At 35.3% G+C, this 16,713-nt stretch overlaps 1 protein-coding gene across 9 annotated transcripts in view; it reads right to left on the reverse strand.

Annotated features, from left to right (window-relative positions):
• Window positions 1-16,713, reverse strand: part of LOC309667148 (uncharacterized protein) — a 116,763-nt gene that overhangs the window by 64,124 nt on the left and 35,926 nt on the right. The window contains exon 2 of one of the 9 annotated variants that reach the window (XM_082475475.1): window positions 323-390. The exons of 7 other annotated variants lie outside the window; for them this stretch is intronic. In XM_082475475.1, coding sequence (XP_082331601.1) covers window positions 323-360 — 38 coding nt within the window. In that variant the 5' untranslated portion in view covers window positions 361-390. Of the gene's footprint in view, window positions 1-322; window positions 6,869-16,713 lie in introns of those variants that run through there. One more of the 9 variants, XM_082475476.1, reaches the window with a different exon arrangement.

Genomic DNA, 16,713 nt, shown 5'->3' on the forward strand with positions numbered 1-16,713 from the left:
TTTGCTTTACAGCAGAAATTAACACAACATTGTAAATCAACTAGACTTCAATAAAATACATTTTTTAAAAGCTTAAAAAATGGTTATATTCTTATGGAAGAATAAATTTGACTATTCTGAATATTAACTCTCTTTCTAATCATTAATTGAACAAACTTGGTCTCTTCCATTAGGATGCATAATCCATATTCTCGAATAATATACCTATTAGCCATTAATACCTAAATGGCTATTCAGCATCTCTACTTGCATGCCCAATATGCATCTCAAAATCAGTAAGTTCAAAACAGAAATCTTCACTCAACCTCAGCCTCAAACTTACCCTACCCCCAAGCCACTTCTCCTTTTAGATTTCCTCATTCATGGTCAATGGTTCCTAGATGAGCACACCTAGGCAATATAAAGTATAAAAGGCAAAATTAATTCCTCTCTTTGGTCACCTCTCACATCCAACCCACCAGAAGGACCTCGTGCCTGTACTTCTCACGTATATGCCAAATCTGACCATTTTCATTGAACACGCAACCACCGTGTTCATTACCGTCTTCTCTCAACAGGAATACTGCAACAGCCTCCTAACTCATTTCCCAGTTTCCATCATGGGTTTACACGTGGCTCATTTTCTACATGCTAGTCGGGCAAACTTTCAAAAATGTAAATCAAACCATGCCACTCCTCTGATTAAATCTCTCCAATGTCTTCCCATTGCAATTAGAATACAATTTAAATTTATTGTCTTAGCCCACAATACATGGCTGGATTTGGCCTCTCCCTGCTTGTCTAACCGTTCACCAAACTCCAACCAAACAGACCTTCCTTGCCAAGCTCATTCTCTCATCGGGGACTTTACATATTCTGCTTAAAATGTCCTTGTTCTAGTTCTTCAAAAACCTGGTCTTTTCTAACAATTAAGGTCCCAGCTCAAAGGTTACCTCCTGAAAGAGATCTTCCATGGCCATCTCATATAAAGCAGCTCTCCCTCCTGTTTCTATCCTAGCCACTCCTGATCCCAAATTCCAGTTTTCTTATTACAGCACTTATTACCATACAAGAGTGTCTTGTTTAGTTATTTGGGTATGCATTTACATCTGCTCTCTTTTTTTGGAAGGTGATACCCACAAGAGAAATTACCTTTTTGTGACTTTGTACACCACCTGGCGTCAACTACCAGACATTTCGTGAACACTCAATGAATGTCAGTAAATACTTCAAAAAAGCAGATGGGAGCAATAAAACAACAAAAATATGTGACCACTGTGGGAAAATGTGCAAATAGTCACAAATATATTTAAGTGTTCTGACTGAAATAGAGAAAATAAAGTGAGATAATTACTCTAACATTCTAAAACTGTGGAAGAAATGTTAGTATTTTGAAGTATTGATTTAATATCCTTATTTTCCTTTCTAAAATCCTCTTTTCTGCACATTGAAAAATAGTACAGAATCTAATTAGTAATAATGAAGATATAACATTATGCAATGATAATGTAATTATTATGATTTGGTTTACAAAAGAAGAAATATAAGCAAAATAACATCCCCTAATAAAATTTTAACTCACATAAACATTTAAAGACCCAAACAACCACGCAGTAGGCTGATTCATATGAACAGTATGGAGTAATTCCAGCATTAATAAACTAATAATAGTCATTGCCTTTAATGAAGGTCATACAATTTCCTTTTTCAAGTCAACATAATTTTGAAACTTTATAACTCAAGGAAAAATTATATGAGGGCTTGAAAACTATTCAAGCAAGTCATGAATAGCAAGGGTACACACTTTACTCCTGGAAACTTTATCAGTGTAAAATGAAGATGATTATGATTTGATTTGTGCAGACTTGTATTTGTGATTACTCCAATGTTGCCTATTAATTCTTAGAATTATATTAAATATACTCAAGGAAGATTGGTTAATATCTCTTGAGATTTCCATGAGAAATAAATGTCTTTTTCATTTGGCTAGTCAGGTGGGAAAATATGAAGACAAAGTCTATACTAATTCACATAGCATACTGTGTTGTTTCCAAAGGCTCAAGAATATGCATTTTTCCGGATAGTAATAATCCCTTCCACTTTATAGTTTGCAAATCACACCACATACATTATTACATTTGAACCTCATAAAAATAAGTATAACAGTGTACTATTTCATTTTCGTATCAATAAATGAGAGAAAAAATTTACATAACTTTTCCAAATTGCATGGCTAGAACATGGACAAACCAACAAGAGCCCAGGGTTGAAATTTTCATCATACCATCCTCCCTTGTTAATTTCTTGACAGGTAGGGCATAAAGTAATTAAAGAAAAGTGCTTTCAGCTACTGCTACCCAAGCACGTGTCATGACATCCACATTTCCCTGCAACAGGAGAACCAGTTCTGACTCCAAGCAGGAAGTAACTCTTAAAAACAAGGGGCTTAAAAACCCCTCTTGCATCACCAAAGTAAAGAAGAAAACAGTAATTCTATGAAGAGAAAGCAGCTGCCAGCAGACACAAAGGTCTTAGAAGGGCAGAGAACAGCTGGAAACTACTCCTAGACAGCAGTTTACAAAACATATTAAAGTGAAGCACAGCTTTCTGTAGAAATCAATTGATAAAAATCCAGTACTTAAAGATTATACATTGAGGAAGAAAAACAGAAAAAGACTGAGACCATTACATTAAGGAGGCTGAAGCTAGGTCAGGCAGACTTGGGCAAGAGAAACTTGAGAAAGATCAGAACCCAGATTGGACCATATCACACTGTTGAATGAATATTACAAGTCTTATGTGAGGGGAATTTGGAAAAGTCAGAACCTCTGTTATGCCTATTATAGATCTTACCTTACCACACTGTACATTGTATAACACTTTCCTTTGGCTTATGGGCTCAGTTACTCTAGACAAAGTTGCTACTGTCATTAAGTTTCAGTATGAAGAGACTTCTCTGGATATGTTTATATGAAGATACCTAGACAATGCAGTTCCTATTAGTGTTAAAATTCTGGAGCCCAGATTAGATTAGTCAGTGAACCAACCTTATACCCTTTTTAATGAGGTTATTTCTGTCTTAGGCTGTGTTCATCCACAAACGGTCACTGCTTCTCTCTAGGACAAGATTATACATGACTGTATCCCTCAGGCTCCCCAAACTTCTTCCTCCCTTATTCCTCCTGGGCCTAAGTGTGGTAATAGTTTGTTTGCTAATATACCCAAGATTACTGCAACAGTCTTTGTGATTACCATACACCCACACCTTTATAATTAGTAGCTCTGTAAATAAATCATTCTAGAATTAACCTATTTCAAGTGTGCCATCTGTTTCCTGTTAGTACTCCAAAAGATACAGATTCACATAGTACAAGACTCTTTGTTACCCAGTTCTCATCACAACCATGACAGATAATGAATTTTAGTATTTCCTATTGACACCAATGCAACTCGGGGTTGTAAAGTAATTTACCTAATGTCACACAGATAGTAAGGTAGCACCAAAATCTTGAAATAGAATAATCGGAGCCAAAACTTCTGGTATTTCCACTGTACTGCACTGACTCTTGAGTTTTTTATTATATATCTTTCCACATACGTATACCTGATTTCTAACAGAATTTGCTATAAAGTGACAGGATGTTTGAGTGAAAAAGATAGTACAGATAACCCATCTTAAAACCTTTATAAACAAATGAGGTAAAAAAACTGGGGGAAATGAAGTAATTTGCTCAAGTTCACAAAGGTACTGACTGCCAGCCAAACTTCCCACACATTCTTTAAATAAACAGATATGTGCTATTCAATGACATACTGATACAGACAGGTGAAATGACTTGCCAAAGGTGATATACTCAAAGGTTGAGACATGTTTCTTATTCTCAAACATCTGTTATAAGAGTTGTAGGGGGCTTCCCTGGTGGTGCAGTGGTTAAGAATCCACCTGCAAATGCAGAGGACACGGGTTCGAGCCCTGGTCCGGGAAGATCCCACATGCCGCGGAGCAGCTAAGCCCGTGAGCCACAACTACTGAGCCTGCACTCTAGAGCCTGTGAGCCACAACTACTGAAGCCCGCACACCTGGAGCCCATGTTCCACAACAAGAGAGGCCACTGCAATGAGAAGCCCGCGCACCGCAACAAATAGTGGCCCTGCTGCCGCAACTAGAGAAAAGCCCCACGCAGCAACGAAGACCCAACCCAGCCAAAAATAATAAATTAATTAAATAAATAAATTTTTTTAAAAAAAGAGTTGTAGGGCAGAGTAGGTGCTCATAACTCTAATAGAGAGGAAATCAATATTTTTTAAACTGAAATTATCCATCAATTGCTTTATCTAACCATTTTACAGTTTTGATTAGAAATAACGAATCAATTTCTGAAAGAAATGGTAATCTGGGGAACATATTTGACATTTTGAAATGCTATAATTATTATTATTATTCTCATATAGTATTCAGAGAATCACTATCTGGTCAAGTGAGGAATAATTCTGATATTTTAGGCAATTTTGAGTAAACCTTATTACTAGCTTTAAAATGTAAAATAAAATAAGTTAGCAAAAGCATAGCTAACTCATACTAAATATAAAACACTAGTAAAATCAGGGGTAAAAAAAGAATTTCTAGTAAAAATGTTATAATTTTCATGTCTTTGGAAGTTCTAACCAGTACAACTTATCAAAAATAGAAGTTAAATAATAGAAGTGAAAATATGGGGAAAGAAACAAAATTATCATTTTTATGGATAATATGATTGTATAGCTAGTAATTTCAAAAGAATGAAGAGAAACTTCTAAATTAACACGAAAATTCAATAAGGTGGCTAGAAACAAACAAAATGACATAGTTTTCTTGTATAGCAGTATTAAATAATTAGAAGTATAATTTAAAAACGTATACTAGTATTCAAATATAAGGTACTCAGTAAGAAAATGAACAAAAAATATATGAGAGCTACATGAAATCAACTACAAAATTCCTGAAAGCCATAAATACATTAAAAGTCATGCACTATTTCTGGATCAAAATACAAATTATATAGATATCTAATTGTTTCCAAACTTCAGTAAACTTATAATACAATTTTAATAAAAACTCTGAAGAGATCTTATCCTAATTAAAAAAAATAATTACAATGTTCATGAACAGACAAGCAGAAATCAAACAAGTTTTGGGAGGAAATTTACACGAAGGAATTAGTTTACATAAAGGAATATATGATAAAGAAAACATGGAAAACAATGAGGAAAGAATAGATTAATCGACCAATTATCTTGCACAAATGGTCAGCTAATTTTAAAATATCAGCTAAGATTCTATCTTTATAATACATGCAAAAATACAGTATAGATTAATTAAAAATTTAAATATAAAATATCAAGCCATAAAAAACAGAAAATATTAAAACTTTCTACTTTTAAAGTCATTGGAAGTAATCATGAAGGATACAGTTAACATACTGGCAAAATAAAAATATAAAACTGAATGTTGAAAGTATTGTAAACATTAAAAGATAAACTGAAGAAATATTTGCAATAGAGGAAGGGTTAGTGAGTTTAATACATAGAGTTTAGTCAAGCAATTAAGGAAAAATTTGAGATAATACATAAATGAAAAAAGGATATGAGAGAATTCATGAAAAAGGAATTTTATGTAATAAATATATTTTAAAAAGGCTGAATGTCAAAAGTAATGAAAGATATTTTACTTAAAATAAAAATCAATTTTTCAACAAATAGATTTGCAAAGATTTTTTTAAAAGTTAGTTTTACAAGGTTAAGTTATGTACATAGTACCATGTTTGAAAGTATAATGATATAGCCAGTAATTTCATCTTTGGTAATCCATAACAAGGATATACCCTGAAACACAAATATTTATGCACTAAATTCTTCTACACTGCACTGGAGTAAAAACAGGATTAATTTGCATATGGGATATGATATAACTATGTTCTACCAGATAGGAAAATAGTAGGAAGTTTTGTAAATTGTATTTCATGTTGATTCTTTACTTCCCTATTTTATTGAGATATAATTGACATACAGCACCGTACAAGTTTGAGGTGGAAAGCATAATGATTTGACTTACATACATCATGAAATGATTACCACAATAAGTTTAGTGAACATCAACCATCTTATATAGATATAAAATTAAAGAGAAAAAAATTTCCTTGTGATGAGAACTCCTGGGATTTCCTCTCTTAACAACTGTCGTATATAACATACAGCAGTGTCAATTATATTAATCATTTTGTACATTATATCCCTAGTACTTATTTATTTTTTAACCAAAAATTTGTACCTTTAGATCCCCATCATCCAATTGCCCCTCCACCTAACCCCAGTCTGGTAACCACAAATCTGATATCTTTTTATATGAGGTTGTCTGTTTGGGTTTTTTTTTTAAAGTATGATTGATCTACAACACCATGTAAGTTCCTGGTGCACAATATAGTGATTCAATATTTCTATACATCACAAAATGATCAATATGATGTCTAGTGTCCATATGTCACCATACAAAGCTATTACATTATTACTAACTATATTTCCCACTCTGTACATTTCACTCCCGAGACTCATTTGGTAATTTAAAGTTTTCACCTCTTGAGCTCCATCATCTATTTCACGCAATGACCTGTACCCCTTTCCTCTGGCAACCACTTGTTTGTTCTCTGTATCTGTGACTCTGTTTCTGTTTTATGTTTGTTCATTTGTTTTGTTTTTTTTAGATTCTACATAAAAGTGAAATCATAGGGTTTTTGTCTTTCTCTGACTTATTTTGCTTAGGATAATACCATCTAGGTTCATCCATGTTGTCTCAAAAAGCAAGATTTCATTCTTTTTTACAGCTCAGTAATATTCCATTGTGTGTGTGTGTGTGTGTGTGTGTGTGTGTGTGTGTGTGTGACATCTTCCTTATCTTTTAACCTACTGAAGGACACTTGAGTTGCTCTCATACTAAGGAAATTGTAAATAATGCTGCAACGAATATAAGGGCGCATATGTCTTTTTGAATTAGTGTTTTTGTTGATTTCAGAAAAAAAAAAAAACCAGTAGTGGAATTTCTGCATCTTGTTGTAGTTCCATTTTTAATTTTTTGAGGAATCTCCATACTGTTTTCCATAGGGGCTGCACCAATTTACATTCCCACCAACAGTGCACAAGGGTTCTTTTTTCTTCATATCCTTGCCAACACTTGATATTTGTTGTCTATTTGATAATAGCCATTCTAACAGGAGTGAGGTAATATCTCATTGTGTTTTCAATTTGCACTCCCCTGATTACCAGTGATGCTGAGCATCTTTTCATGTTTCTGTTGGTCATCTGTATGCCTTCTTTCAAAAGGTGTCTACTCAGGTCCTTGGCCCATTTTTACATTGGGTAGTTTAATTTTTTGATATTGAGTTATATGAGTTCTTTGTGTATTTTGGATATTAACCTCTTACAGAACATGTCATTTGCAAATATCTTCTCTCATTTGGTAGGTTGCCTTTTTCTTTTGTTGATAGTTTCCTTTGCTGTGCAAAAGCTTTAGTTTGTTGTAGTCCCCTTTATTCATTTTTGCTTTGTTTCCCTTGCCTGAGGAAACATTAGAAAAAAATATTGCTTAGGCCAATTTTAAAGAGCATATGGCTTATGCTTTCTTCTAGAAGTTTTATGGTTTCGGGTGTTACATTTAAGTCTTTAATCCATTTTGAGTTTATTTTTATATATGATTAGAGAAAGTAGTCCATATTGATTCTTTTGTATATAGTTGTCCACTTTTCCCAACAGCATCACCTGAAGAGGCTTTTTCTCCATTAGTATATTCTTGCTTCCTTTGTCGTAGATTAATTGCCCATATAAGTGTGGGTTTATTTCTGGGCTCTCTATTCTGTTCCATTGATCTGTGTGTCTGTTTTTGTGTCACTACCATACTGTTTTGATTAGAGTAGCTTTATAGTATAGTTGAAAATCAGGGCATATGATACCTTCAGCTTTTTCTTTCTCAAGACTGCTTCATTTATTTGGAGGTCTTTTGTGTTTCCATACTAACTTTAGATTTGTTATAGTTCTGTGAAAAATGCTATGTATACTTTGATAGGGATTTTACTGAATTTGTAAATTGCCTTGGGTAGTATGATCTTTATAACAATACTAATTCTTTCAATCCATGAGCACAGTATATCTTTCCATTTGTTTGTGTCCTCTTCAATTTCTTTCATCAGTGTCTTATAGTTTCCCTAGTACAGGTCTTTTACACTCTTAGATTTATTGCTAGGTATTTTTTCTTTTGATGCAACTATAAATTTCTGATAGTTTGTTGTTAATGTACAAAACTGCAACAGATTTCTGCATGTTAATTTTGTATCCTGCCAATTTACTGAATTAATTTATTAGTTCTAATAGTTTTTTGGTGGTGTCTTTAGGATTTTCTATATATAGTATCATGTCATCTGCAAGCAGTGACAGTTTTACTTCTTCTTTTCCAATTTGGATTCCTTTTCTTTCTTTTTCTTGTCTGTTTGCTGTGGCTAGGACTTCCATACTATGTTGAATACAAGTTGTAGGAATGGTCATTATTGTCTTATTCCTGGTCTTAGAAGAAATGTTTTAAGCTTTTAACTGTTGAGTATGATGTTGGCTATAGGTTTGTCACATATGGCCTTCATTATTTTGATGTATATTCCCTCTATACTCACTTTATGGACAATTTTTTATCATAAATGATGGGTGAATTTTGCTAAAAGATTTTTCTGCATCTATTGAGATGATCATTGGATTTTTATTCTTCAATCTGTTAGCATGGTGCATCACACTGACTGATTTGCAGACATTGAACCATCCTTGCATACGTGGAATAAATCTCACTTGATCCTGGTATATGATCCTTTTAACGTATTGTTTAATTCAATTTGCTAATATTTTGTTGAGGATTTTTGTATCTGTGGTCAATAGTGATACTCTCCTGTAATTTTCTTTTCTGTGGTAACAAGAGATGAAGTGGAGTGACAGAGACACTCCAGGCTAGGACTCTGATATATGAATAAAAATATCTAAAATAATTTGTATTTCCCTAATGTCTAATGATGCTGAGCATCATTCTGTGCACTTATTTGTCATCAGTATATCTTCTTTAGTGAAGTGACTTTTCAAAACTTTTCCACATTCCTATTGAATTATTTGCATTTTTATTACTGAAGTTTGAGTGTTTTATATACACTCTGAATAGTAGGCATATAGTGAGGTACCATTCCACATCTATTAAAAGCTATAATTAAACAAACTGACTGTACCAAGTATTGGGAAGATGTGAAGGAACTGGAACCCCCTTCCTTTTTTTTTTTTTTTTTTTTTTTTTTTTTTTACTTTTGGCTGCGTTGGGTCTTCGTTACTGTGTGCGGGCTTTCTCTAGTTGCGGTGAGCGGGGGATACTCTTCATTGCGGTGCGTGGGCTTCTCATTGCAGTGGCTTCTCTTGTTGCGGAGCACAGGCTCCAGGAGTGCAGGCTTCAGTAGTTGTGGCTCACAGGCTTCAGTAGTTGTGGCTCGCGGGTTCTAGAGCGCAGGCTCAGTAGTTGTGGTGCACAGGCTCAGTTGCTCCATGGCATGTGGGATCTTCCCAGAGCAGGGCTCAAACCCGTGTCCCCTGCACTGGCAGGCGGACTCCTAACCACTGTGCCACCAGCAAAGTCCTCTCAAACACTTCTGCTGGTAAGATGGTACAACCACTTTGAAAAGCAGCTTGGCAGTTTCTTAAAATATCTACTATATAATCCATCCAAACTACTCCAAGTATCTACCCAAAAGAAACAAAAGTCCATACAAAGACCTGAGTATGACTGTTCATAGAAACTTTATTTGTAATATCCCCAAACTGGAAACAACCTAAATGTCCATCAACAGACCAATAGATAAATAAATTGTGGTAATTCCATACAGTAAAATACGACTCAGCAAAAGATAGGAATGATACTACTTACTGATACATGCAACAATATGGATGAATCTCAAAATAATATGCTGAGGTGAAAGAAACCAGACAAAAACTATGTATATTCTATGAATCCATTTCTATAAAACTCTAGAAAATGCAAGATAATCTATAGAGAAAGCAGATGAGTGGCATGTGAAAACTGGGAGGGAGAGAGTGAAAGGAGTGTGAAAAGGGTGCAAAACTGGAATTACAAAAGGTTATGAGATTAGTTTAGGGAATGAAACTTACCAAAATGTACATTTTGTATATGTAAAATTTAGTGTATGTCATTGTTACCACAATAAAAGCTGTTAAAAATTTATGGTGACCACGTGTTACTTTTCGTATTTAAATTATTTTTATTATTGTGAGTGCATTATTACATATTCAGATTCTGATCATGTAGTAGTAACTTAGTGGGTGAAGAGTTTCCCTCAAGGGAAAGGTATATGGAGGGAAGTCCTGTGTGGACCAGTTAGGCAGGGAATGTTATACAGATATCTCTCTATGGTATAGGAGGGAAGACAGAGAAGCAGGAGGGAGGACAGGCCAGAGGATAAAGAAAGATGAACATGGGCTAGTGGGACGAAATGGGTTTGAAAAGGTCCAGGAGGGCATGAGGCCAAGGTCAGTAGCTGAAGATCCAAGAAATTTAGGTGACCAGGCTGGTCACGTAACAGGTACAGTCTAGACAGTCTACTTAGATTTGGGGGGAGAGCCTAGCATATTTCATTAGACTAGGGTAAGACAAGTGACATATCTATTCTAAACTGGGTAATGAATTCACTGGTTAAACAAAGAAGAGATCTCACAGTGATGCTCTTTCAAAAGAAGAAAAGTCTCCATATTTGACTAGGAAGAACACTTCACATTATGTAAAAATGACTGTTGATGAAGTTGGATTGTGGCTGGAAAGGAAGATATGCGAACACTTTCATTTCCTACTGTGTATATAAAATAATTGCTTTTTGAAAAAGTAAAATCTCAATTTAGTGATAATGCTTAGGGATTAAGATGTCCTTGTTAATTGAATTTTTTATTTATACAATCATTGATGACAATCATAGAATTTCACAGCTGGAAAGGACCTTGGAGATCCTTTAGTCCAACCTCACTTTATAGATTAGGTAACAGAGGACCAAGAGGTTAAGTAAATGGCCCAAGGTGGCAGTCAATTAGTGACAACTGGGATTATAAGAGAAATTTAACTAGAACATGCTTTTGTTTCAATCCTTGTGATTGAAACTTTTTCTTCAAGAATGTGTTCATCTATTTAAATGTTTTAATATGGAAATACAGGAACTCTGAACCTACAAAGAGGTGTGCCTCCAATTTCTTCTTTTATCAATTGGTTTAACTAATATTTATTAAATTCCTACTATGTTCTGGGCACTGATTAAGTTCTGAGACTAAAGAAATAAAATATAAATAAAAAGAGCTCATAGTCTAAGGTGCTGACAGAAAGTAAATGTGATTAATGCTATGACAGATGTAAGCATAGGGGCTCTCAAACCACACCAGAGGGATGTCTGCTGGGATGGAAAAGAGTTGTGACAAGTATTGCATTAATACAAACAATATATTAATTAGACACAAAAAAAACGTAAGAAAAACAAGGAAATAATTATCACAAAACTTAGGATAGCAATTACCTCCAGGATGGAGTAAAGGGAGGCCATTACCAGAAGCCCATTCAATTATATTGGTCATGATCTATTTCTTAAACTGGATGGGCACATGTATGCTCATTCTAAGTGATTTTTCTAAATAATAATATATAGTTGTTTGTACACAGGCTACGTTACATACAGAAAATATCTTTTAAGCAACTGAGAGCTAGAGAGAAGGAGAATAAGTGAAAACTACAGTCCCTCCAATGGTGAAGGGAAGAAAGGAGTTTCTATAGGAGTTCAAGGGGTATGAGGGGGGAAAAAATAAAGTATTTCAGCTTTTCTGCAGGCCAACAAGAAACAGATTGAAAATTACAGAGGACTATATTAATACCTATAATTATGAAAACTGGAGAATGTAAAAGTTTTGCTTGAGAAAAGTGGCAAGCACTTTCTTCTGTTAGACGAAAGAAAAAGGAAAAATAGTTAACTGCGAGAAACATTAGGAGCAAATAAAGGCATTTCCTGAAGCTCCTCTTGAAGGCTCATGGTTTTCTTAGCAAAAGTAAGGATCTTATTCCTTATTTGCCCAGAGAGTAAGGGCAAGAGGTGGTAAGGGAGGGATAGGGGAGTGGAAGGGATAGAGACGGGGAAGAATTGTTCTTAGAAGCTGGAGGGAAATGAAAAAGTATGAAATGTCCTCTAATGAATACAGACATTACCACTCAAGTCTATCTGAGGAGTAAGAGTAAACCTGCAGTTGATTATATTGGCAGTCTTGTGACTTTTTTTTTTTTTGCAATGATAAGCAAGCTGGCTGCAGAAGTAGAGAGCTCAGGTGGCTTAGAATAACACAAAGTGTTCTGTGGACTTGATTGAGGAAGCAAGGAAACATAGGGTGTTGGGACATGTCATACATTGGACTGGGTTATGAGATGTAGAGCTCCAATCAGGCAAACAAAAGAGTGGAAAGGATGAAGCCACTTGGACCTTAATCTAACCCCACCAGGGCAGAACAGGTATGGAGATTATGCTTAAGATTTAATAGTTAAGATTTATTGTGAGCCGAACTACAAAGTGCAGTTGAAAGGGGAAGGGGTGTAGGAGGTTGTGAGCCATGTACAAAGAATGTGATGAACTCAATTTGGATTCAGACAAAAGTCAAAAGGGGGTTTGCAAGATCAGGTGTTAGATCCCAGCAGGAAGGCAGAGCACAGCTATATAATCTGGTTGATGGCCCAGGAAATTTAGGAAGAAAGAAAAGTCATTATTCAGAACCAGGTCTGTAGGTGGAAAATAAAGGCCCATTTAGTAGGTGGGTATTTAGAAGCAACACTTTTGTACTTCTAGAAGGGAGTAGAAAAGGAGACAGGCTAAAAGAACTAAGTTACTAATTAGCTATGTTCTGGGAACTGGACCCCTAGAGATAAGGTAAGTGTGACTCTGAAGTCTATATATCAGAGTCTTTGGCTGGAAGAATGACGAAGGCTAAATGTCTGTTAGATTGGTGTCTTCAGCTGTTCAGTCGTTCTTTCATAAGTCAGTTGCTCTTTGAACTGGGGGAAAAGAAAGGTGTACTGAATGTATAGAAGTGGACGCAGTTCCATTAGTGGAGCTTGTAACAGTAGAGTCAAGAGAACTGAGGTGGAAGGATTAATCAGGAGTTTGGGGTTAAAACATACACACTACTGTATATAAAATAGATAATCAACAAAGATCTACTGTATAGCACAGGGAACTACACTCAATAACTTGTAATAACCTATAATGGAAAATAATCTAAAAAAGAATAGATTTGGGGGCTTCCCTGGTGGTGCAGTGGTTAAGAATCTGCCTGCCAATGCAGGGGACACAGGTTCAAGCCCTGATCTGGGAAGATCCCACATGCTGCGGAGCAACTAGGTCCGTGCGCCACAACTACTGAGCCTGTGCTCTAGAGCCCGTGAGCCACAACTGCTGAGCCCTCCGTGCTGCACCTACTGAAGCCCACATGCCTAGAACCCATGCTCCACAACAAGAGAAGCCACCACAATGAGAAGCTCGCGCACCGCAACGAAGAGTAGCCCCCGCTCACTGAAACTAGAGAAAGCCCACACTCAGCAACGAAGACCCAACACAGCCAAAAATAAATAAATTTATAAAAAAATTAATAGATTTGTGTATATGTATAATTGAATCACTTTGCTGTATAACTGAAACTAACACAACATTGTAAATCAACTATATTTCAATAAATTTTTTTTAAAAAGAGAACTGAGGTGGATACTGTCAAAGAGAGCATGGTAAAAAAGGATTAACATCAGGTCTAGGAGACTGGCAGAATCTGGGCCCAGATGCTGATGAGATTTCTCTAGGTGTGATTAATACACTATGTTGGTGGACTTCAGGTTTCCTATTAGTTCGTATCTGTACCCAGACTGTACCAAATGATTTAGTCACCTGTGTTTCTTCTTATAGATGGACTTCAAGATCACATTCATCAGACTGTCAGAGCATGGGGGTTAGTGTTTTCAAAGACTCGCATTCTTAGGAAGCTTGAAGTGTTGCCCAAAACACATGAGTACCAGTGCTGTCAAAACTTCCGCAGTATGTGAAAGTGCCAAATACACATATACAACACACCTGACTTCACAAAAAATTTAATCAATTTCACCCATAAGCCATGCTTAACAGAAAAATGAGAAGCCAGAGTTGCCACCCTTGAGATTGTGGAATGTGGTTAATCATTTGGGAAGGTTAAAGAGAGAAGGGTGGGCAGAGGGCAGTAATACTTGTGAAGACGATTTGACGTGAAAAACAAAAGGAATAATGCTAAAGAAATGTAGGAACAAATACTCAAACAAAATAGAAAGGTGAAAGGTACATTTTCACTTTAAAAATGCTTCCTTGTTAAAATATGTTTTAAAGTTACTTTAAAATATAAAGGATTGAATCTTAAAGAGCTATGTGTGGAGACTTCACTGTGTGGCTCTTCACTTTGGAACTCTTCATTATAGAAGATTCAAGTCTATTTGGGTATCAATTGGAGAATGAGTATTCAATAAAATACCCAGAGGATCGCAAAATTATTTCACTAAAGGCAGTCTCAAAACAGGAACCTTGATTATAGTGTTTTAGCAAAGTTCCAGTATATATTTGTATTTTAATCCTTTGGAATAAAAACTAGAATAATTTTCTTAGGAATTAAAACATAGAACTCTAAGAAAAACAGAAATAGACTCACAGACATAGAGAATAAACTTATGATACCAAAGGAGAAAGTGTGGGGAGGAAACCGTATGTACTGTATGTATAGCACAGGGAACTATATTCAAGATATTGTAACAACCTATAATGGGAAAAAATCTGAAAAAGTATACATATATATATATGAATCACTTTGCAGTAGAATCACTGTAAATCAATTATACTTCAATTAAAAAAAACCCCAAAAAACAAAATATAGTACTCTAAGAATCTATGATGAGAATGCTAAGAAGAAAAATCTCTATTTTATTTTCCTAAAAAATAAGGAATACTTTATAATTACATCACTATGAGTAATATTTTTAATCTTCACTTTTTAAAAACATACATAAAAATATTTGAAAATTATCCAAACTTTTAATATCTCCCTTACTGTTGATTTTAATTGTTACCCACAGAAAGTTTAAAATTAGGTTTTCTGTGCTTAAAGCACAAAACTTTCATGAAAGCTTTTCTCAACCTTATTTACCCTGAGAAATATGTATCTTAATTTGATTTATGCTCTCGAATAAATAATCCACTTAATAGGGAATTTTTCTTAAAATGTAAATGCTATTCAACTTCAATACACAAAGTTTTAAACTATTGTTCTGCAATAAAGATACATTTTGCAAAAACATGCCATGCTTATTTTTCAGTTCATTTTTAAGTTAATCATGTGCGTGCGCGCGCGCACACACACACACACACACACACACACTTGCTTAAGGGTGAACAAAACTTATGGTTGTACAATGTAGGGAAAATACAAAAGGGAAAAAGTCATTCTTATTCACTTTGAATTTTATCTATAGAATAAGCAATCACAGAAGTAGAAGAGAATTATATCTGTCATGTTCCCAACAAGAAACAGATGTCACACTCAAATTAGGATAATTCAACAGACTACCTGGCTATGGGGCTATTTACAGAGATGGGAGTGTAGGGAAACCACAAAGTAGATACAGCAGTGCGGGCTTAGTAGTAACTGTGGAGCTGAGGCCCCTGACCCAAGGGAGAAGGGAGGGAGCGGTTACTGGACCATTGAAGAGAGAGCCAAGAGAACACATACCTGACTTCATCCTCTTCCTTCCCCAGTGACCAGACCCAACCCAAAGCCTCTGGGCACAAGAGCTCCATGGCTGTAGGGCAAGTTGTTCCCTTTCCTCAGACAGAGAACAGGGTAGAGAAGGGAAGAGAACAGAAAATCCAAAGGAATGAACCAACAATGTCAAAGCCAAAAATATATAACCATAGCAAAAAACTCTTCTCCTAAACTAATAGATAAGATACGTAAATTATAATAATTATTGAATAGCATTAGTAATTACAACCAAGCAGCACATGGTTGAATTGCTTATAATTTCCATTACCATTAACGACAGAGTTCACAATCTGGCCTAACACAAATCCCATTGCTAAATCATAGTTAGAGGAGACACGGAGACACACGTGCACACACACACACACACACGCACACACACAATGTAATATATTCAACAGCTAGGTTCATCATTCATTCTTTCAGTCATTAACATGTACTCTGCTAGGCACTAGGGATTAAAAAAGGAGATCTCTGCTCTCCAGAAATTCACAGTGCAGTGAAAAAGACAAATTTAGCAAGTAATTAGGAGACAATAGAAGTGAAAAGTGGTAAAGACCTCAGAACAGGAAGCCTTCATAAAGTGCTAACTTTTGACCTGAGACTTGAAGGAATAATTACTCTAGACAGGGGATAAAGCTTGTACAAAAGCATGGAGTGAGAGGGTTTGGTATGGTTGGGAAACCAGAAAAAAAAATTCAGAGTGATGGGGAACATTGTGAGTGAGGATGCAAGATGCATATGAGATAGAAAAGATGAGTTAGGACCAAATTATTAAGGCCCTGTTTGCAACGAAAATAGCATAAATTTCATCCTAAGATAATGCTTTTCAAA

Source organism: Balaenoptera physalus, assembly GCF_965194825.1.
Source record: "Balaenoptera physalus genome assembly, chromosome: 9".
Lineage (NCBI taxonomy): Eukaryota > Metazoa > Chordata > Mammalia > Artiodactyla > Balaenopteridae > Balaenoptera > Balaenoptera physalus.